Source organism: Saccopteryx bilineata, chromosome 1 (assembly GCF_036850765.1).
Source record: "Saccopteryx bilineata isolate mSacBil1 chromosome 1, mSacBil1_pri_phased_curated, whole genome shotgun sequence".
Classification (NCBI taxonomy): Eukaryota; Metazoa; Chordata; class Mammalia; order Chiroptera; family Emballonuridae; genus Saccopteryx; species Saccopteryx bilineata.
The window spans coordinates 379,773,596-379,796,303 of NC_089490.1; the positions used below are offsets into that span (position 1 = coordinate 379,773,596).

Below are 22,708 nucleotides of genomic sequence, written 5' to 3' on the forward strand. Positions count from 1 at the left end.
TGTCTAGGGCCAGACAAAACTAGAATTTAAACATGGGGACTCCCAAACACACTGGCTTGTCCCCTCCCCATTTCCAAGGTGCGTGAGTGGGCAGGGGAGGGTATGCTTTTCTCAGTGCTTCAGCCACGTATCCAGGTAGTTAAGTTTTGCTTTTCCCAACCAAAAAGAAAAATATTACTGCTCACAAAAATTAGGGGATATTTCAAAATGAATATGAAGTGATAAAATATCCCCTGATTTTTGTGAGCATTATGTAGCCTTACAGCCATCATCTTAGATGATAATTCACAGTCTTTTCTATACTCAGAAAATGTCAGCTGTCCTGTTCTGAAAGTGCCTTCTCTCTTCCCCAGCGATTGTTAACCGTGATGGTACCCGCTACACAAAGAAAGGCGAATACAGAACTAACCCTGAAGACATCAACTCCACTCTCGCTACTGACGATGACGTCAGCAGCGGGTTCTCCAGTGAAAGAAGCACCTCGGGAGGCTACAACATCTTCCACACTCACCTTCCAACTGCACACCCAACCCAAGACCAAGACGGTGACGTGGTGTCCAACTACCCAGAGGATACCCCCGTTACCAGTAAGGAGAACGAGTCACTGTGCTTTCCAATAGTGACTCATTTACAAAAACATCTCTGTCCTTCTTGAGTGATGTGCACTGATTTGTAGCTTCCCTCCTGTCTCCAGAAGTCGGTGACGTCACTTGGGGAGGTAGACTGTGGTGATTGTCAGTGCCTTGTATGCATTGACTGCTACAATCAACATTTTTTGTCTTTAACCTACACTGATTTTCTTACCTTGGGATAAGAAGTGCCATATCAAAAGTTTTTTAGAATTCCCCTCATTCTCTTGTCCCAGGGAGATGGTGACAGTTGCAGCCCGATACGGAAGTTGTTTTCATTTTTGCATGTGTCCATCTAGTTCTTGTCTACCTCTGGATAAGACTGTTATCGTAAGTTGGGATCACACACTGCAGATGTATACCATTCCACTGGCTCCTTCATGTTTCACTTAACTTCATAGTTTTTTTTTTTAAATATTTTAACCTGATTTATACTCATGTTATTGATTGTATAATATTCAGTCATATTCATTACCCGTGATTTTACTGAAGAATTCCTTTGTTTTTGGACTAGGGAAACAGCTGAGGGAGTTATCCGATCAAATTAAATCTGCTTAAGAGTTTTATATTCGGCCTGCAGCGGACAGTGCTTAACACGTGCTCGGTTTGTGTGGGCCAGTCACTACCTTGGGACCGACTGCAAGAGTGGGAATACGTCAACAATGCCTTCAGCTTCTCTGGGATTGGGCCCCTTGTGCTTTGCCTGCCCTGGAACGTGTTTACATCTCCCTCTTGACTCCTTCCTCACTCCCTCCTTTGCTTTCCTCCCATGGCTGGTTGTAAAACACGTTTCCAGATTGGCTGCGTTCCTCTGCGAAGGATTATTCAATGCAAACAGGGCGTCTGTCTCTGGAGTACCTCCCTTGTGTGGTGCGCGCTTGCTCCTTTCCTGGCTGTGGCTCTCCGCAGGTGGGACTCTGGTCTCCAGAGAGTGTGGCAGAGATTTACCGGGTTGCGAAAGCTCAGGACAGGGACCATTTCTGTCCCTCGTCACCTAGAAACCAGGAAAACTTCCAGAGTATGATGATTTCATATAAAGTTACTCACTCAACCGTGGTTTAAATTTCTGTTAGCAGCTTGCTGAGTGAGTAAGTAATACAGAGGGATTTGGGTTCTGGTCACCCTCGGCAGATTCTTTGAAGCATTTCAGAAAAGCTGATGCTTTCAGATTATCCAAGCTTTCCCACGTTATTGGCTGTCTGGAACCCACTGTGCCTTCATTGTTTGTAATACCAGGACAGCCTCTCCTGAGAGAAGCTCTTACAAACCCAGCTGGCGGTGCTACCGGCTACTTGCTGCTCCTTGATGTCTCTGTCCTTTGAAAGTGGCCATGTTGAAGGTGTTTATCACCAGGGCATTCAATTTTGGCAGATGCTGGTAGGTGCCGATTATTGGTTTCAGCCGCATGCAGGTCAGGTCTACTCTGAAACACCATTTGCCACCAAAGAAGAAAATCATGCCAAATGTATCTTGTGGAAATTAGCTGTAGTTAACATTCTAGCTGCTAATAGCCTCTAGCATAGTGAGTATTTTCCATGTGCTTCAAGAAAGTGAATTAGCACATTTTATGAACATTCATAGCACACCTTTTTTTTTTTTTTCTGAAGCTAGAAACGGGGAGAGACAGTCAGACAGACTCCCGCATGCGCCCGTCAGGGATCCACCCGGCAAGCCCACCAGGGGGCGATGCTCTGCTCCTCCAGGGCGTCGCTCTGTTACGAACAGAGCCACTCTAGCGCCTGGGGCAGAGGCCAAGGAGCCATCCTCAGCGCCCAGGCCAACTTTGCTCCAATGGAGCCTCGGCTGCAGGAGGGGAAGAGAGAGACAGAGAGGAAGGAGACGGGGAGGGGTGGAGAAGCAGATGGGCGCTTCTCCTGTGTGCCCTGGCCGGGAATCGAACCCAGGACCTTCACACACCAGGCTGACGCTCTACCACTGAGCCAACCAGCCAGGGCCCATAGCACATCTTTTAAGGACTGGATTTTTTCTGCCTGTTAGTCAGTAATCAAATCTTGAAGACCTACTCTGTGCCAGGCTTACTCTAATGCTTAGGATCCCATCATCAATGCCATTAGAGTGTGATTAGAAGAGAAGTGAGGATTGGTAAACTAGTCATTCATTCAACCAATATTTGAGGTCTCCTCTAGGGCAGTCATTGCTCTAGTTATTGAGGACTTAGAGTTAGACCTACCTTCATAGAACATATTCACTAGTTCAAAAATCAAGGAAGAGTGTGCTATCAGATTTCACTGAAAAATAGTGCAAGATTTGGGTTGAGAAAAGAACTGTGCTTTCTTCTTCCCAGGGAGAGCACTTACCTAAGATTCTTTCATAGTGAAGGAAGAGAGAGACTCATTTGTCCATGAGAGTGAGTCCAGGGCTAACCCAAGAGTTACTGAAGGGCTATAGGATCCAATTAGGCCAACGGAAGCTCCAAAGAAATCTCTGCATGCAGAGCATCAAAGCAAACAAGCAGGTGGAAACTGGAACGTAGCATATGATGTAACTAGAAAAAGTTAGCACTGGTTAAGTTCCTGAATAGTCCATATCTTCTCAGCCCAGTGAGAAGAGTCTCCAAACCTCATGACTACTGAACTGAGAGCTGAGACTCAGTGAGAGGGAGGGATTGCAGTTCCTCCCTGATGCATGCAGGAGGGCAGGGGTCAAGAGGAGCGCTGGTTGAGGACCTAGAATCGCTCTTTGGCTTGGCTGGCTCATTCCTTCCTTAAAGGTCCTTAGTGGGTGGTAATGGGGAAAGCCAGTAAGAAAAGCCATCTGGTAGGTTTAGATTTCCAACAGATTTTTTGCTATGTGTTATTTTTGGAAGCGCCCTCCTGGAAGCATGTCATCGGTTTCTTTTCTATTGGTGATCTGGAATTCTTGGGAATCCAGAAACAAACTAATTTCAAGAAGCAGACTCCTACTGGGGAATACTCTATTTCCTCATCTTATGGTTGTCAAAGAAATATATATATAATCATTGTTATTATTATTATTTGGTCTGGCATGGCTTACTTGGGAGGGGAAAATTGGAAAGTCTTATGGCTAGGCAGTAAGTAGCTTTTTACTTTTTTCCCCCAACATCTCTTCTAACTCCTTTGGGAAGACAGAAGTAATGCCAATGTCTGTGTTGCTCTTCTATGTTTACTTCCTGTTGGTCTCTTCCTGGTGTACTGTAGGGTGAGGGTGGCACGAACTAAACATCTTTAGTAAGTTTCTGAGGTGATCATGGGATGTCTGGAAATCATCTAGGGAATGCTCCGGTTTATCTCGGGGCATCGTTGGTGAAACTGGCTTCTATCTCTCTACTCTTTATTCTGAGCAAATGTGTCCTTTGTAGCACAGACTATGTTGTGCAGGCGGTTGACACTTGGTGTGTATAGAATCAGTGGACTTTCAGCAGGTTCAATGAAGGGCCATAAGGTATACAAGACCATTTGAAATAATATGCAAAATTTTGAGACGGTGTACGTGTAGGATTACTTTACTGAGGAAAGAAGCCACAACTTATGTCGGATTTTCCAAAGGGCTGTGTGACTCAAAATGGTTTTTAAGAATCACAAGTGGTGTAGTGGTGTCTATGTTTATCCTAGTGATCTTTGCCATTCTTCTATAGGGAAATATTTTGGACTCAGTCCAACTTGAGAGTCAAATAAGAGATTTCAAATTGTAAAATATTACTAATTTATTCTTTCTCTAATTTGAGCAGAGTCCAGAATTTCTCTAACTTGAGCAGTTCTGTTTCTTTCCTGGAACCACACTCCTAATTAGAATTAAAAGTGACAGAAAGTGATGGATAGATGCTTGAGATCTGATTTCAACACGTTGAACACACACCCTTTACAGAGTTCCTGCTTGACTTACATCAAGTCTAAAGCCTGACTCGAGGTTAATGAGTATGAGTGGAGCTGTTGTCATGACAAGCTACTTGTCATGACAAAATGCTAGACCCAAAAGACACAGGCAAGCACCTCTCAAGTCACTCCAAAAATAGATGAATAAGAACAACTTTATGAAATTCTGTGATGAAAGCCTTCAGTTCATGGCTGAGTCACCCAGTCAAGTAAATATAAAATCTCTTTCCATCATTGGTTATTCAGTTGCTACCTGCTTTCTCTCTGAGCCTGTGTTCAGGGGATTCCATTTGGAGAATGAGTAGCGCTGAACTGACAGCCATATAGAATTTGCCTTGGTGATGTTACCCTGAGATTCCAGGAGACGTTAGGAGAGTGGAAAGATAAAGCCAGGTCTTGGTCCTCCTTTTTTAGTCATCATTCTGTAATAGATGCAGGCGTTGTATATAGACAGAACTGAGAGTAAAGGTTTTGTAAAAAAAAAAAGATCTCACTAAACGATATTGTCATAATTGACTCAGTTACTTCAACTGTGTACTTAAACAACCGTACAGCAACTTAGGAACAAATGAATTGGATATGGCCCTGGTTTGGTAACTCACAGCCTCAGACTCAGGATCACACAGCAGCAATGCCAGGTAAACTGTTATGTCTTCTGTGTATTTGTCGTCCTGAATGCCAAACCTTCCAGTGTTGAGGAAAAGGACATCCATTATCATTTTCTAGGGCTGCTCTGTCAGGATTGTTAGTGAGACCAGGGTCTGGTGCCATCTCCTGTATCAGACTAGCCTTGGCTCTGGGATACGACTGGCTACTCCTAAGTGTCCTACTTGGTTTCCCTTTGGCAACACATCAAATACTCAGAATGATTTTTCCTTTAAGGAGCTTCCTTTATGGGGAGGCTCCTTCCGAGCAGTACTTTAGAAAAAAGTCTATTAGAAAGTTCATATGCTTACTTTCTGCTAATTATCACAGCCAATAATAATAATAAAGGGAAATACTGATTTACAGATGGAAGCGTAGGACCTGGACTCTTGTTTGGACATCTAAAGCCTCAACTGCCACGTGTAGGAGGTGAGCTGTAGCTTTACATCAGAATCTAGGCCTCTAACAAGCCCCCTGGGTGTTTGACCGTCCACTCTAAGTTCCTGCAAAGTGTTCTGACCCGAGAGCTTTGGTGGGAAAGGATTCAAAGCCTGTCATAATAGATTACAAGCGTATCTTCATTTATTAACTTTTGTTGATGAAAGATAGGATCATATTTCAAAATAATTAGATATTATTTCTACAGAAGGAGAGTAATAAAAACAGTCCTTTACCTTTGCTTAACTTCTGAGACATCGAATAAACTATCCCTTATTTCAATAAGTCCTCAAATGAGGAAAATAGTGCCAATGTGATGATTGCATATCATAGAGATTCAGATCATGCTGGGGGGAGGAAAGGATGGAGGGAGGGACGTGGATATTGCAGAGTAAAGGATATGATGTTTTCAAATGTTTGAAATGTTTATCTTCATAGGACAAACCTTGTGAAGGAAACGGTCTTGTCAGTATCTCTCATTGTGGGTTTTTTCTGGGCTTTCTTGCTGGCTGAAAAAAGGGATCTATTTTACCTTACTTTTGTATTTAGGAATTTAATCATGGTTTTGGTCTCTCTTCTTGAACTTTATTCAGTTTTTCATCTACTATTGAACATTCTTCTGATACCCAGCGTGGTTACAGAAATGGAGGTCTTTAACAGTTTTCAAATCAAGACTCTTCCTTCTGGTCTATGAGTGAGATCATTGGGGCACCTCATCTCTCTCTCTTTCTTGATTGATTTTCTTCTTTTCAAAAGCGGGAACTCAGAATGCCCTGCTTTGTTTTGCAAAATATAGTGTCGATATAAAAAGTGACGATAGGTAAGGTTGCAAGAGGATTTGGACTCCAAATGGAGAAAAGCAGAAAAATATTTTTCACTGTGCGTGTCCATCCTTCTGTGTGTTTGGGATTGCTGGGATTCTGTGTCTGCGATTGCTTGCAGAAATATCATATCCTCATTTCTTGGAGAATGATATTGGTTGGCCAAGACTGAAATTGTAGAAGATGAAAGGCTAAGACTCTGAAGAGCTGGGTTTTAGAATCATAGACCCTCAGATTTGAAGATGATCTTAAATGATCTAGTTCAATCAGCACTCCTAATCATTTACTCTCTTATACCACTTTCCTCCTAAGTGATCTATCTGATGCTGGGGCATGTAATACTTTATGAAGAAGCTCATTATGGAAAAGTTCAAGTTATTAACCTTTTAAACTCAGCATGTGGAAGAAATTCTCATCACAGGTCCCAATTTAGCCATCTGAGAGCACAGACAAAAATGTGATTCCTCCTTTACATTATAGCCTTTCAGAATTCAAAGACAGCTTTCATGCTCCTCTTGGTTGTTTAGCTTTCTGACTTCAGACAGGTCAAGATCTGTTCAGCACAGTGTTCTGAGATGAGCAGCATGCATCAGATGACATTGAAGGTCCTTCCATCTCTGACACTCTATGAACTGCAGTTTGGGCCTCTGAAAGGAATGGAACTTCTGTGCCTTTTCCCTTTCTTTCTACCACTGATATCAAGTATGGATAGCTCTCTTTAGTAGAAAAAAAGAGTAAAGGCATATACAATGCTATTTCTTAGGAACTGATAATTAAACTTTCAACAATCAATTCAATTATGGTTACAACAGCTTTGATGAGCACTAGTGGTCAACTCCCAAAACAACAAGCAAGAGGCACAAAGCTCAGGATTGGTTTTCAGGGTTGTTTCAACCATCAGAGTACAAGAACCGTCTTCGCACAACAACAGTAATGGCTGGTAATGAGTTATCATTATCTTATTTCATATGTTTTCTTGACAATCTTCACTAATTCTCATTGACATTGGGGATACTGTCAAAGTCTGAAGTCCGTTCTGGTTTCACAAATGTTTTTGATGACTTTAGAAGGATCATGAGGTCTGAAAGATTTATGTTTGATTTTAGAGCAGTATTAAGCAGATTTTCTTCTTTCTACTCGATAGAACTAATATAGCCCAGGAGGAGGATAATAAGGGGACTATGAGAGGGGCAGGGTCTTTCTTAAAGACAGAACAGAATTTTGACTCTGAAAAGTAATCTAAAATGACTGAAGTTGTTTGAGATTTTTGTCTTTCCAGGAGAAAATACAATAGCATAGCTAGAGCTAACAAAATATAGAAAAATCTTGATCAGTGGAGACATTTGTAGGGTAGATGCTAACAGCATGAAAAGACAAATGGTTATTCCAAAAGATAACATAAATCTGATTCAAGATGTAGGAAACCCGTATGCAGTAAAGAGATGTCTTGTACAGCAACCATGGGGAAGAAGTGGAGGTTTTCTTTTTCTCCTTTAGATTGCTTCCAAAAGGAGCAAGAATTTCTCCAAATCTTGGCTACAGTCCACTTTAGTCAACCAAAAAGGCTGACTAATAAATGCTAGGAATGAATTTTCTTTTAATTGACTTTTTTTTTTTCTGTATGCTAAAGTCTTGTCGGGATCTGCAGTGAGCTTCCATTTGCATTTACAGTACAGTGATCTGATGCTAGAGAAGATATGAAATGAATTACCGAATTGTGATTACATCTATGGGATTTTTAGAAATGACTAATGTGTGTTTAGATTTGAAGGTGTTTTTAAAGGTAGCATGACAAAGCCAAGAAGGCACATTTGAAACCATCCCATTCTATTCTGGACATCCTAGCTTAACTGACATATGCTTGATAAGTTAATAAGTGTATCTAAATGAGAGAGTGTTCATTGTCTTTTTTTCCCCCCCTTACTTCTTTGGCTGGGTTGTGCCTGTATTTTTTCTTTAACTATCTTATAAAGAATGTTCAGTTGTATGAAGGTCATAGCCAATGGTTTTTAGATCTGTAGATCAGCTTCAGAGACCAGGATATAAGAATTTGGGAGTATACACGTCAAGAGTTTCACTTTCTTCCCCTAATCTTGGTAATTCCACCATACATTGTGTGCTGGATTTTCTTCCTTTGTCAAATGGGTTACTCGGGATCCAGCTCAGCTACTAATGCAAGTCACCGCAACAGGTACGGATTCAAATATCGTCTCAGCAGGCTGGGAGCCAACTGAAGAGAATGAAGATGAGAGAGACAAACGCCCCAATTATTCTGGATCAGGCGTTGATGATGATGAAGATTTTATCTCCAGCACCAGTAAGAATAATCAATTACAGTAGAACCATTTATTCAAGGCTTCCAATTAATCTGAGTGATGCCCAATAGTGTCTCTCTTGGGAAATAGTTAATATGAAAAATGAGTCTAAGTCTATGATCACACCTTAGTCATACCTTGATGGGATTTTAAAGGAAGAAATAGATTTCATAAGTGGAAGCCAAAATGTATTTGGAAGAAAAATGGGAAAAACATCTTTTATAAAATTTCTAATGCCTCATGTTCTTCCTACTTTATTTATGTGGTCTGCTGCTACAGATTCTCTTTGAACTATTGATCTTCTTTAGGAAATGGCATAGTAAAATATTATAACAATATTCATTGTGTAGTTACTGTGCTAGGTGCTGGGAACACAAAGATGAAAAAAGCCAGAGCTCTTGCCTTCAAGGGACTCATGGTCTATTGAAGCAATGGACTTGAGAATGTGATTGGGAGGATATTAATTAAAAGTTTTAGATGATCTTAAATTGAAGACTTAGAAGCCCTAGAAAGGCTTAAATGACGGGAACCGGAACTCAAGAATTGTCTTAGTTAATCAAAACCTGGTTGAGGTCAAGGGAACAAATCTAGATTTTTAATAAACAAATTGGGCACCAATATAACAGAAAGACATTGAGGCAAAGGACAAATGTCAGCCGAGCTTTAACAAAAACTGTGCCAATTATTAAAAACAAATAGTGAAACCACTCATAATAATATCCAAATTTGTGTCAATAGTATTTTTTTTTTGAGAACAGAGATGGATATTAAACTGAAAAATGTCCTTTAAAATAATGCAATGAAAAAAATGCAATATTGGTCTAATATTCTACCCAATGACTGAGTTTCCTATTCATACCTGTAATGACCTAAGATATTGCTGAACAGAGAGGAGAATCCTGAACCTGACTCCATAACAGCTCTGCTTTTCCAGAGAGAAGGTATCCCTTTGGGGTGTCACGTGAGCTCTCTTGGGTCACCACAGTTCTGTTTATCCTAATCTGAGAGTGTTATCTCCAAATGGATAGCACCCAGGGAAGGAGAGATCCAAGAACTAGCTTGGGCATTGAAGGCATCCAAGTATATGGCATTGATAGAACAAACACCTGATTTGAACTAGTTGCATTGTGTCTAAGCTATTAAATTGGCAGACTCCTAAGCCTTGGACACCTCTGCAGAGCTTAGTTTGAGGAACAAGGAAACTCTTTTAGTAACTTCAGAAAGAAAACCAAATAACCAAAAGCACTGGAGCTTTATCATTATACTATCTCCTGGGTTTAGGATGTGACCCCATCTTTTAGGTTGGGCTTCCAAATAATATATGGTCTTGACACTTGAGAAACTAAACTGAGTAGCAATCCATACAGATCATCCTGAAAATAAATTGTATGATCACACTCTAGAGGAAAACTTTCCTTGGTATTTTTCATCTCTGTGGCATATTTTTCAATTTCAGTTTACTTTTCTGTTGGGCACTTATGCACATAATTCAGCACGATGGCCTCTTTCTTCAGTAGGGGTATGAAAACTGCCAATTTTTTCACTTATTGTACTTATTCACTGCTTATTGTGGATGTGGTCAGTGATTTCAAACCTGACTTTTTTAACTTTGTGAAATAGAGATGATAGTAGTATATAGTTCTGAAAGGAGTTTTGTATTACTTGGGTATTAAAATAAAGTTTAAAAGAATAATGATGGGTTGCAAATAACCTTTTCAAAAAAGACATTGGTTCTGATTTTGTCATGATCCTTCTGTCGGGTGCATCTCCTATTTCAGCCCTATTATTTTGGGTGACAGCATCAGGGCACTGGTGGATGTATGCCTCTTTTCTTTTCAGGAAGCTTCTATGATGGTGGTTGGTTCCCTATGGTGTTTTTCTACTGAATATATCTGTCTTACTTTTCATTCACTGGCTATGAATGGCTTGCTTATGAAATGCTTTGTACTTGATGAGAATACCATAAGTGTTTGATAAATATTCAGAAATGTATAACTAAATCACGTGGCTGTTATAAGTAGATATTCTTTCTTAGAATCACCTATAAGAAAGCTCTGGATGTCCAGAGTATTTCTTTCCCCACCAAAACTCTTAATGAAATAAACAGATCATCATGGTATAATTTACAAGTACCTACCTCTTCATCCCAAGTATCTACATGTAGCGCACTTGCCAGGGATACAGATTCCTCAGGCTGTCAAGTACAAAAGGCTGTTACCGACTGCATGGATGTGCAAAGCTCTGACGTCTTTGGTTATCCTCGGTGGAGGGCTGGTGTTTCAAAGCTGTTCTTCCTCCTGCTGCAGCTTCTTTGGCCGCTTTCTCTGGAAGATCTCATGTTCTGACCCCAACGTATTCTATGACAGAATGCAAAGGACACTGAGATGCTTAACCATATGGCTGGATCAAGCTGAAGGCCCTCTCTGCTTTCCTTCCATTTCCACTCACTTATCTATACAACCTGGTATAGATGATTCACCTCATAAACCAAAGAAGGGGGAAAAGTGCAAAACAGGTGGTGAAGCCTCAAGAAATACCAATTTCCTAATAACTTCAATCATCATTATCACAGTTTCAACCACACCACAGGTTTTTGACAGCACAACACAGATCCAGGATTGGAACCAAAGGAACCCAGGCCTTTTAAATCCAGAAGAACCACTTCCGACAGCCACAAGGATGACTGGTAATGGAATATGCACTCTTAATTAAAGATTTTTTTTCCCCCTCAAAGTCTATGATGCTGCAAAGGTCAATTGTTAGGACATAGTGGAAAATGTAGTTAATATCTCATCACAAATTCTTAGAGAATTTTCATAATAGTACTCGGTTCAACTTAGGAGTCACTTATCAATCATACCATCTGGGAAGAAGATACTTGATGTAGCTCCATTATAGAAATGCATACGTTGATATGGTTTGTGGTGCTGCCCATAAGAAAGTGGTGATAGTAGAATAACAGGTCCATCATTAAGAAATTACATGCCCATTGTTTTTTATGTTCCCTTGGGAAAAATTAGTGAACTCACTCAAAAAGTATCGATAATAGATACTCAGACATTGAACTGTTAAATATCATGTACTTTAATGGAAGAGCAGAACCATCAAAAGTTGGTTCATAAAAAGTCCATCATCACGACAGATGTGAACAGAAGTGACACTAGTGGTTATGGAGAAACCTGGACCCAAGATCCACAGCCTCCTCTCGTTCACCATGAGCGTCACGACCAAGAGGAGACCCAGCAATCTACAAGCACAAGTAAGAAGGATGGCACTCAGCTGCTCTGGGTTAGATGAGCTAGTGAAGTCATTCCAAAGACTAGGAAAGACTATTTTTAGACATAGCCACTTTTCTGTTTCCACACAGTCATTTGTTTTTATCACCAGAGCATGAGAAGATACCAAGTCTACAAAAAGTTTTAGGAATTGGAAGAAAAATGCTAGGTTGTCAGGTTGCCCAGAAGGCCAAAATATTTAAAAAGTGAAACTTTAAAAAGATTTGAGATATGCTTTTTGTGTTAAAGATTCCTAGAGGTTCCAGTGGGGGTGATCTTTGTATGATTATTAAAATGTATAACGAAGAATTTGTTCTCTGGTGCTTAGTAGTGGCCCCTGGACAGAAAACCTGACTGGTTCCATAGTCTTTGGAATCCTTATTTTCTATGAAGATATTTAGTGACCCCAGTTTCTTCTTCACATTCTGTTCCTTACTGCATTGTAGAAAGGCATCTTTTGAACTCTTTGGAGGAAAGTCAATAGCTCAGATGGTCTATGTTTGAATTTTATGGCTTGTTTTATTTTTCCTGTTTTTAAGTCCACAGTAACTTAAGGAATGCTTTGCTGCTGTTATTCTATGTGTGTGCAAACATCTCAGGTTTTCTAAAGCACTCTCGGGTCTCACAACTAGCCTGAGGGGATAGGACAAAAAAAGTAGGAAGTGTATACTCTTCTTTCTTCTATTTCTTAGATGCCTATCGTGTTTGAAATAAAAGAAACTTTGTTTTTAGGATAACAGCCTGTAGCATTTTTAAAACTCTGGCCCAACCATCATCTTCATAGTCTTGGATATTTCTAAAGCAAATATGTAAGAAACATCCACTTAGAATCTAAAGGAAGAAGCCAGAGTGGTTTGGGAACCCATGGTTTGAGGGATGTCTTCAGATAACAAAAGAAACATTTCACACATCAGCTAAGACATAGGTTAAATAAGTCCTGGATATTGTATTGAATACATCCAACATGCTTGCATCTCACTAGTTACCCTGGTAGAATTGCTACATGCATGAGGATATTATGGGATGAGTTAAGAACAGAGGTTTCTGACAGAAGAGAGAAATAAGAAGCAGAAGACTCTTCAGAAAGTGATTCTGTACCAATCCTCCTTGGGACCCAGTACTATATTTGACGAATTTTACAAATTTTACTATATTTTACAAATGATTTAAGGCAGTTTGTACTTAAAAAAACAGAAAGCTACTTAAGAGCCTTGGAATTAATCAGCCTATTGTCAAAAGGTGGTGGGAGCTGGGCATCATTGCTGAAGGGTAGTTGAAAAACCAGACATAACAGACCCTCCCAGAGGGAAAGCAATACCAGTCCCAGCAATTTTTTTTTATCAACAGTTGCAGAACAGAAGGAGATTCTGGTTGCCGACCTCTGGGCTTTATCAGAGGAACATTACAACACAATAGACATGTCAAAGAGTTATGTGACTATCTCTCGGGACTCGAGAAAGGCCCTGGAGAATACTGATAAAGCCCTTAAATCATAGAAATGACCCTCTTTTTGATTATAGTTCAAAACATAAATACGAAATAAAGATGTCATAATTTTCCTGAGAAAAAAAGCAAAACATCCAAACTGTTAATTTATTTTTGTTCTAAGAATTTGCATATAATTAAATAAGTATAACAAGGCTTATTTAAAAAAACATAAAGAGAACATTACACCTTCTAGAAGAGAGTCAATCATCAATCACATTTTATAATGGAAATTTTACTCTGCTAACCCATATGTTGAAAACAACAGGACGGTTACTGGTATTTAAAGGATGTTATTGCACAGAGGTGTGTGTGTGTGTGCGTGTGTGTGTGTGTGTACACATGTATGCATGCATTTTTTTTCTTTTTCTTTTTTTCTTTTTAAAAAAGCTTTAAGTAGGCAGTTTATGTTTGGGTTAATTTTTCTTTTTTTGTATTTGCACTCAGTGGTTTTTCTAACTTTAGTGGTTTTTCAGGAGGCAGTGGCTTAGTCAGTGGGGTTGTTCCCTTCCATCTGATAACAAGTTAACCCCAGGAATGTTTTGGCCAATACTAGGGTAAAATGAGTAAAATAATTTTTATTTTTATAGTGTTTTTGCTATATAAAATCACATGTATTTTTTAAAATAATGAGATGCAACCATTTTTACAAGTTGTAAAGTATACTCACTTCCCATAAGTGCCTTGACCAGGCAAGCCCAGGGTTTTGAACCAGCGACCTCAATATTCCAGGTTGACATTTTATTCACTGCACCACCACAGGTCAGGCAGCTCTATTTTTCTTGAGAGCTAAAATCCTGCTATCAGTTGTCCTAGATGAAAATGTCAGTGGCTTTCTAATATTTCTCATTGGCACCTTGATACAATTTTATTCCATTCATTTTGTCCTTTAAAAACACACATACACACAAGAATGTACAATTACAGCACTAAGTAGTTGAAATTGTAAGCCAATCACACATTCCTATTGCTTATATAATGCCTAACACTGGTGAGAGTAGTTTCTTCCACTGAATTAATTTTGTTAAAAAGGAAATTTGGCAATTTTAGATGCCATATAGGCATAACCTCATACTGTACCAGTGGAGGAGCATCCCAGTCAGGGTTTGATGGATTCAGTGACTAGTTCCATCATAGACCCAAAGATATAACTTGTCTTTGGTAGAGAAATCTTAATAGGTGAGTGCTCACTCTGAACCACTAACTGAAAAGCTCAGAAAATGTTATTTACTCTTGGCACATTTAGAGACAGATGCAGTACTCAGCGACATTAGCTTTAGACCACTCTTGGCCCCTGATAACTGTTTGTAAATTTCATAAATGAACAACTTGTACACAGAATGAAATTTCTGTTTTCTTAAACATCATTCTTATTTACCTATAAGCAATTCGGAGGCAGAATTATGAGCGGCTAAACAGGATACTAAGTTATAGTTCTATCAAAATGGAAGACTATAATTTTATTTAACCATTTTTTTTTATATTTCAAAAGAAGTCTTCCTTTATCAGAACAGACAACAGCTTTTTTAGAGAATCTGCCAGAGTTGGTAGCAGGTGATGCCTCTTCTTACTGAGTCTTTATTAAGTTAAAGAATTCATGTTCCTTACTATACCCGTGAATAGTTACTCAAGTTTTGTTTTGTTATTTAACAAGATGCCTTGGTCACAGAAATGCAACATTCCAAAAAGGGAGATAAACCAAAGAACCAATATGGGGTTGGGAATTATTTATATGGCATTGAATAATCTGGATCCAAACTGCAAAAACGTATGCATAACACAAACCTTATTAAAATGAGCTCTAAGAGTACAGTGACCATGGCTCTTGATAGTGAGTTGAAAAGTTATTTTTAAAATGAATCCAACAGTTTTTAGGGTTTTATATCTTTGGGACTCCCTATGTCATTCCCAAATATTAATGATTAGATATCACCAGTGATTAGAGAGTCCATTGGTATTAAATATCTGCTAATGTGCAAGGCATTGTGGAAATACAACAATGTACAATTCATGGTCCATGCTCTAAAGGAACTTAAAATTTAACTTGGAGAAGGAAACATTTAGCATTAAAATATCTAACAATATGAAACAGCAAGTAATGGATATCAAATGAATGCTGCCAACAATAACACCAAAGAAATTCAGAAGAACCTCAAGAGAACATCAAAGAAAGGTAGATTAGATCTGGTTTTTGAAAAATGGGAAAAAAAAACCCAGATAGTCTGAGAATGGAAGTCAGGGAAAGTTTTTGTAAGAAGAGAGGCATAAAGGAAGGAAAGCTAACAGATGAATTAGATAGGGTGAACAGATCCATTTGCCATCAAGGAAGATGAGGTTGAATAGCTAGGTTGTGGCCATCGTGTTGAGTGGCTGACAGAACCTTCACACATGTTAATGCACGTGGTTGCTGGAGGCTCTGATGAGATGCCTGATAGAAAACCAAGCCAGTTAAAATAACTTCAGAATCAGTATGAAATCTTCAAACTGATGAACAGAAAGAAATTCCATGAAATTGATGAACATGTCAATGACAATCAAATTGGCTCAAACCACAGAGTGGTGTAATCCAGGGGTAGTCAACCTTTTTATACCTACCGCCCACTTTTGTATCTCTGTTAGTAGTAACATTTTCTAACTGCCCACAAGTTCCACAGTAATGGTGATTTATAAAGTAGGGAAGTAACTTTATTTTATAAAATTTATATATAGCAAGTTAAAGCATATAATAATAATTACTTACCAAGTACTTTATGTCAGATATTTGCTAAGTTTGGCAGAATAAATCTTTATAAAACAACTTACTATAGTTAAATCTATCTTTTTATTTATACTTTGGTTGCTTCGCTACTGCCCACCATGAAAGCCACTAGTGGGCGGTAGGGACCAGGTGACTACCACTGGTAATCCTTCCTGAAGGATTCTACTTATAAAAGGGAAAATAAACAAGAGTGTCTAGAGACCACCAACAGGCAAAGCTTTTCTAGAATACCCATCTGGGGTTTGATTTGGGTCTTTTGTAAAATCTGGGGTAATAAAGCCAGTCATGTTTTTTCCCTACAGATCTTTCTTTTCTTTTCTTTTTATGTGTAAAAAGTGCAGTGTAGAGGTGGGTGCCCAATATTCCAGTTTTACCCTCTGGAGTCATCTAGAACTGATTACATCTATCTAGAGGCAGCAGTGTGTGGATGGACTTTGAATCCAACAGCCAACAACAGTGATGGTGTTTATGGGTTATTTGACTTTCACTTCACTCAGGACTTGCTATTTCAGCAGAATTGATTGGTGATAATTATTTTAAAAACACCTGTACATATTTTAGTGAAATTTCTGTGCCACTCAACATTGTTTGTACTAATTTCCAGACACCCATATATGTGTTTACAAGGTGACTGATTCACTGACCCATTGTTTCTTATTTCTTGCCCCAGAATAGTTCCCGGGCTTCTACCTAGATAGTATTAGGTGATGAGTTCATGTTTTATTTGCACGTTCCCTTTGTGAGGTGGAAGAGGATCAAATGAGAGAAGAGGGCTGTAAAAAAACATATTTTTGTCAAGTAAAAGGGTTCTGACAAAATGGTGCCCAAAGCAGTGCATTTTGCTCTTCCTCCTTGTGTCTGTAAGGAAGGCGATGTGTATGAAATGGGACAGGTCACATACTGGCTTGTGTTTGTCTCTCGCAAAGTTCGTGAGGCTCATCATGCACCCGTTCAGAGTACTTCCAGACTCAACAAAAATAAACAAAAGTGATAGCTTTCATACAAGTCAACTCTTAAATGGAAACCAGTTACTTCCTGGATGTTCTTTTGAAGAAAGCATAATCTATTCCAATTCTGGAGACATGAATCAGTATGCACTTTTTTCCTTTTATCTAGGTTTGAATGTGAGAATAATTTGGATAGAGATCATAAACCATCCTCAGGTAGTGGTTTAGGAAATCAAACAATAACACTGATTTACTTCCTTCAGATATGGACTCCAGCCATAGCACCACATCTCAGCCTTCTGCAAATCCACACACAGGTTTGATGGAAGACTTGGACAGGACAGAACCTCTTTCAGTGACAACTCGTAAGGATAACGACACTCAGCCTTTTATTGACCTGTGCTCCTGCTTCAGTGCTTGCTCACACGTGCCCAGATGCAGAGCTTGGTGGCGGAGCGGTGCATTTAGTGCTTTGTGGCTCTGCTCAGCCCAGAGCACAAAAACTGTCTTCATTTCTATATTGTCTTGGTGAGGTTCTTTAAATGCAATTTTTCCTTCATTCTTGGTGCTTTCCAGATTTAATGACTTTATTTATTTATTTTTGCTTCTCTGTTTCTTAAAAGATGTGGGACTTCATTCAAGTCGATTTTCCTTCCATAAGTAGTTGTATGGCAGTGTCACACAAGGCCATGGCTAGGACAGTGATTTTTCTGTTTTAACTGACCCCTCCCTTTTGACTCCCATCTTTTCTTCAGTCAAGGGAGAAGAAGGGTAGGATTCTTTTAATGGTTGTGAAAAGATAATTTGGGGCCAGATAATCATTGGAAACAGGGAAATCCCATTAGCCCATAGAAGAGGGGCAAGACGAGTTGCTGATAACTGACAGAGGTAACAGGGCCCAGGTACAAAACGAGAACATTTGTGAATACCTCTTTATCGTGAAAGTCTGGTAGACACAAAGCTACAATTCTGGTAGCCCTAATTTCCATGACCCGTACAGGGGCTATCTTAGACATGAATCTAAAGCCATTCATAATTTCTTGACAGAATAAGGAGTACCTCATTTCATTGCTTGCTGCATGTAATGGAAAGAGTTCTTTATGTGAGCTTTTTTAGGCAAAGGAAAAAATCCCCTAGCACATGTTGATCAACAAGAACTTAAATAGCATAATGTTAAGCATTAAGGGAGATGCAGATAAGCCAAAGAATGATCTCTGCCAATGGACGGTCTTCTATTTCCACTTTCTGTTCCTGTTGACTTTTGTTTTGATGTTGGGTTTGGGATTTGGTGAATGTCTCTCTCCTGGTTGTAATGTTTACTTGGTGGTGAACATGGTTTATGGGTATGTGCTCTATGGAGTGCTTGCACCTGTAACTCAGAGGTCAGTACCTTCCTTTGAAGAAAATAAAAGAAATTAACTTAAAACTGTCAAAGTGACTTCAGATACGGGCAGTGGTTCAACCTCAAATTGCATATTCTACAGCGAGGGCCCTGTGTTTGCCCAGGCAAGCGTTTCCTGGTGTTTCAGTACAGCGATGAGAATCCCCATCCACAGATGAGATAAAAAAATACACCTAATAATAGAGTAAAATAGTAACTTTAACTTAATGCTCTTTAAGGGGGACTAAAATTATTTCTTTTTATAAATTTGATCTGAGTTACTTGAGCAAGTTATTCTAGATGTACTTCCTCTTCTGTGGTGACAGGTATGCTATGTGCTATCCTGGTGTGTTTATTTTCCCTGCAGTCCTGTTTCTTGACACACAGCTAGGCGCTCTTAATTGTTAATAGAAACTCTGGGATTCAAACCTGACTTGTTCTCTGTCTCTATGGTCTCTGGTTTTCTCAGTGACTGGAAGCATTGTGACCATTGGATCAGGATGATCCAGGACAAAGTTGTGTCTCGGGCTTCATGTTGGTACATCATCTCTGTTGATTACACTGGAAAAACAAAGGGTCTTAGGAGCCAACTAGGGACAGAACGGAATTCTGTCATTAATTTTTATCAATCAGAGGAGAATGGCTTACACAACCTTGGTATTCTTATGCTCCTACCTGTCTGACACTATATAACTACAACCTCCTTGTCAAAAAGATAGCAAGATTTGTTTCACAATTCCAAACTAATGCTGGCTTCATCCCTCATTGAAACAGAGCAGAGTCATACTCAGAGCTTCTCTACATCATATGGAGGCTTGGAAGAAGATAAAGACCAGCCAATGACTTCTGCTCCAGCATCTAGCAGTAAGGATTGTAAAGCCCAGGTGGCTTCAGCTCTGGGTGTCTTTGCACAGCATCTTTGGTGGAGGTGCATTCATTGACTGTTATGCTGATACTTCTGATCAGGAGGTGTGCTGGGGATGGTTCTCTAATTTTTCTGCTTTGTAGACATTTTAGAAGCCATTGTATTTTAAGTGCAACTATTGATATATCCTTAATCTTAAATGTCAGGTTTCTTAAATTCTAGATTTAGATTCTAAATTTCTTAAATTCTAGATTTAGATTGCTTATTTATGATATATAATTGGTGTAATGGTCTGAACTGTGTTACTCTCTATTTTCTGTGCATTAATAATATTATTTTGCCATTTATACTCTGGACCATGAATCCATGGCACTGGTGAGTAAGAAGCAGTGTCATTCTGGCAAAGGAAAAAAATAAACCCTCAGGTCTTTGAAACCTTTCATTGGCTATTTCAATCACAGACAACATCATTTTACTTTTTAATTCAACTATACATTTCCTCCAGTTCATCAAAGGTGGGTCCAACTGAGTAAGAGCTCAAGATTGTCTAGGACCTGAGGTGACTTCAAGGTCACAGTTGTAGTGGCATAAACCTCACCTTAATAACCCAGGAAATTGTTATAACAAATGTCTTCTCTGGGTATTAGGATCACCAAAATCTCTTCCACTGAGTGATGTCCAGTTGGTGTCAATTGCAAAATATAGATTCTGTGCACTAGAGTAACAAATAACACTATCTTTCACTCTTTGTTCAGAAATAGTAAGTGGAAAGCTTTTGCATTAGTTGCGTGTTCTAAAGACAAGCACACGGTGGGTGGTGGTCTTCCAAATGTGGGTTCACCATTGATTTCACCTCCACGCAGATAGGAATGATGTCAAAGATGGAAATATTTCTGAAGACTCAACCACTGCAGTGGAAGGTAATACTCCTCATACCTCAGACACAAAGGCACACACAACCCTCATCCCGGTGACCCCTGCTAACACCGACTCCCCAGGAGTTTCTGAAGTGACTGTTGTTGGAGATTCCAAAGTCAATGTTGATCGTCCCTCGCCAGGTAACTTGACCATTTGCTCTCTGGTTTGCTTTCTTTATGTAGAAAAACAACACATACATTCATGTTACAGGGAATATTTTCTGTGTAAGGCTGTGATCAGACTGATTGTGGTGTGGGAACGGCTTTTATCATGTCATCATTCCAGTGCCAATAAATTTAGTTCAGATAAAGAATGTTTCATATGCTGGTATAATTTCTATTTATTTTTGTGACTTGGTTGTTATGATAGAATTTCTTTCTTTGCCTTGGTTCTGATCTTGTGAAATACGAAGTTGATCCAAATGAAATGGATGTTTGTGTAGGTAAAAGAAGTTAAATATTAGCTATTTTATTTGATTCAACTAATAACACACTGCCTATTTAATGAGGGTTTACTTAACATATAAATAATTTCCATATACTAATACTTCTGTTCTGAAATTCTTGTCCCATATTGGTGATGGATTGGTGAATTTTACTTCTGGTGAAGAGCTTGCAGATAAATGTCTTCTAGTCATGATATATACTTAAAACTTTAGGATATAACCTACTATTAATGAGCAGGACTTTGTCTCTTGTTGCAATGGCAAAGAGGTGGCTGAAGATGACTTATTCAATTAAGTTGGACATGAACCTAGAATAAGACTTATTTTCCTCAAATAAACAGCCTTCCCTACTTCTGCTTTTCTTTGTTTCTCCATTTGCGTTAAGAAACTAACATTGCAGAAACAGGAACTGGAAAACACGTACTCTGCCTGAGAAACTAAAATCCGATTTGCTCCTCCTGCTGCCGGTTCTTGAAGTACTTCTTACCACTCAGCCACAAGGGCTGGTTAAAGATTAGTGATTTTAAATATACACTAGTTCCCCTTTTATCTGCAGTTTTTCCCTCCACAGTTTCAGTGCTCAACGGTGGTCTGAAAATATTAAATGGGCAATTCCAGAAATAAACAATTTATAAGTTTTAAATTGTACTGTATTCATATTAGCTTGATGAAATCTCATGCTGTTCTGCTCCGTTCCTGCCTGGGATGTGAATCACCCCTTGTCCAATGTATCCGCACTCTGTGCGCTACCCCTGCCTTGCTCACTCATTATCCGCCTCAGTAATCAGGTCACCTGCCATGGTATTGCAGTGCTTGTGTTCAAATGACCCTTATTTTACTCACTAGGGCCGCATTTACATACCTCTTATCATTATATACCTTTTATTATAGTGTATTGTTGTAATGGTTCTATTTTATTTTTGCTTATTATTATTGATTTCTTTTTTTCTTTCTTTCTTTATTTGGTATTTTTCTGAAGTTGGAAACGGGGAGGCAGTCAGACAGACTCCTGCATGCACCCGACCGGGATCCACCCAGCATGCCCAGCAAGGGGTGATGCTCCGCCCATCTGGGGTGTTGCTCTGTTGCAACCAGAGCCATTCTAGCACCTGAGGCAGAGGCCACAGAGCCATCCTCAGCACCCGAGCCAACTTTGCTACAATGGAGCTTTGGCTGCGGGAGGAGAAGAGAGAGACAGAGAGGAAGGAGAGCGGGAGGGGTGGAGAAGCAGATGGGCGCTTCTCCTGTGTGCCCTGGCCGGGAATATTGTTGATTTCTTACTGTGCCTAATTTATAAATTAAACTTTAGCATAGCTTTGTATGTATAGGGAAAAAATGGCACATACAGGGTTCAGTATGATCTGCAGTTTTCAGGCGTCCACTGAGAGTCTTGGAATATATCCCATTGGATAAGAAGGGACTACTGTATTATTATTATTGTTATTATTATTATTATTTTGTAGCATAAGTTCTTACGCTCCCCTCCCCAAAGAAGAATAAATCTTATGAGAGCTCAATATATAAAGCAGACGACAGCTGCGACTCTCTGATGATGTGGTGACAGAAAACCCAGATTGCTGCGTGCATGGCCTCTTTCCTCCGGGCTGCCCATTCCAGGGAGAACAGGTTTAGAAAATACTAACCCTGGCAATACTGGCAAGATTGAGGCCCTCCCACCCTTTGGTTCTTCATTCAGCATGCTTCTGCCCTCAGTTGTTAGAAAGTCTAAGTATCATTGTCAGTATTCTTCTGTAGAAATGAATCTTAGAGCACCACTTAATTTCTCTTGGCAAAATCAGGCCTGTTGTGCAACCTAACAACTTTACATTTTTAATGGCAATTGTAACAGTTACAGTAGCCTGGAACGGTTACATAGGCTATTGTTAGTAAATAACCTGCCTTCTACAAAACTGACACCAGCATACTCTGATT

The 22,708-nt window shown here is 39.4% G+C and overlaps 1 protein-coding gene across 5 annotated transcripts in view; it reads left to right on the forward strand.

Moving 5' to 3' along the window:
* The window catches only part of CD44 (CD44 molecule (IN blood group)), an 81,199-nt gene that overhangs the window by 44,095 nt on the left and 14,396 nt on the right, over positions 1-22,708 (forward strand). Inside the window, exons 5-11 of one of the 5 annotated variants that reach the window (XM_066251265.1) lie at positions 354-587; positions 8,579-8,704; positions 11,275-11,388; positions 11,845-11,961; positions 17,431-17,532; positions 19,323-19,412; positions 20,277-20,471. In XM_066251265.1, coding sequence (XP_066107362.1) covers positions 354-587; positions 8,579-8,704; positions 11,275-11,388; positions 11,845-11,961; positions 17,431-17,532; positions 19,323-19,412; positions 20,277-20,471 — 978 coding nt within the window. The remainder of the gene's footprint in view (positions 1-353; positions 588-8,578; positions 8,705-11,274; positions 11,389-11,844; positions 11,962-17,430; positions 17,533-19,322; positions 19,413-20,276; positions 20,472-22,708) is intronic. The other 4 variants (XM_066251266.1, XM_066251268.1, XM_066251269.1 and 1 more) reach the window with 4 other exon arrangements.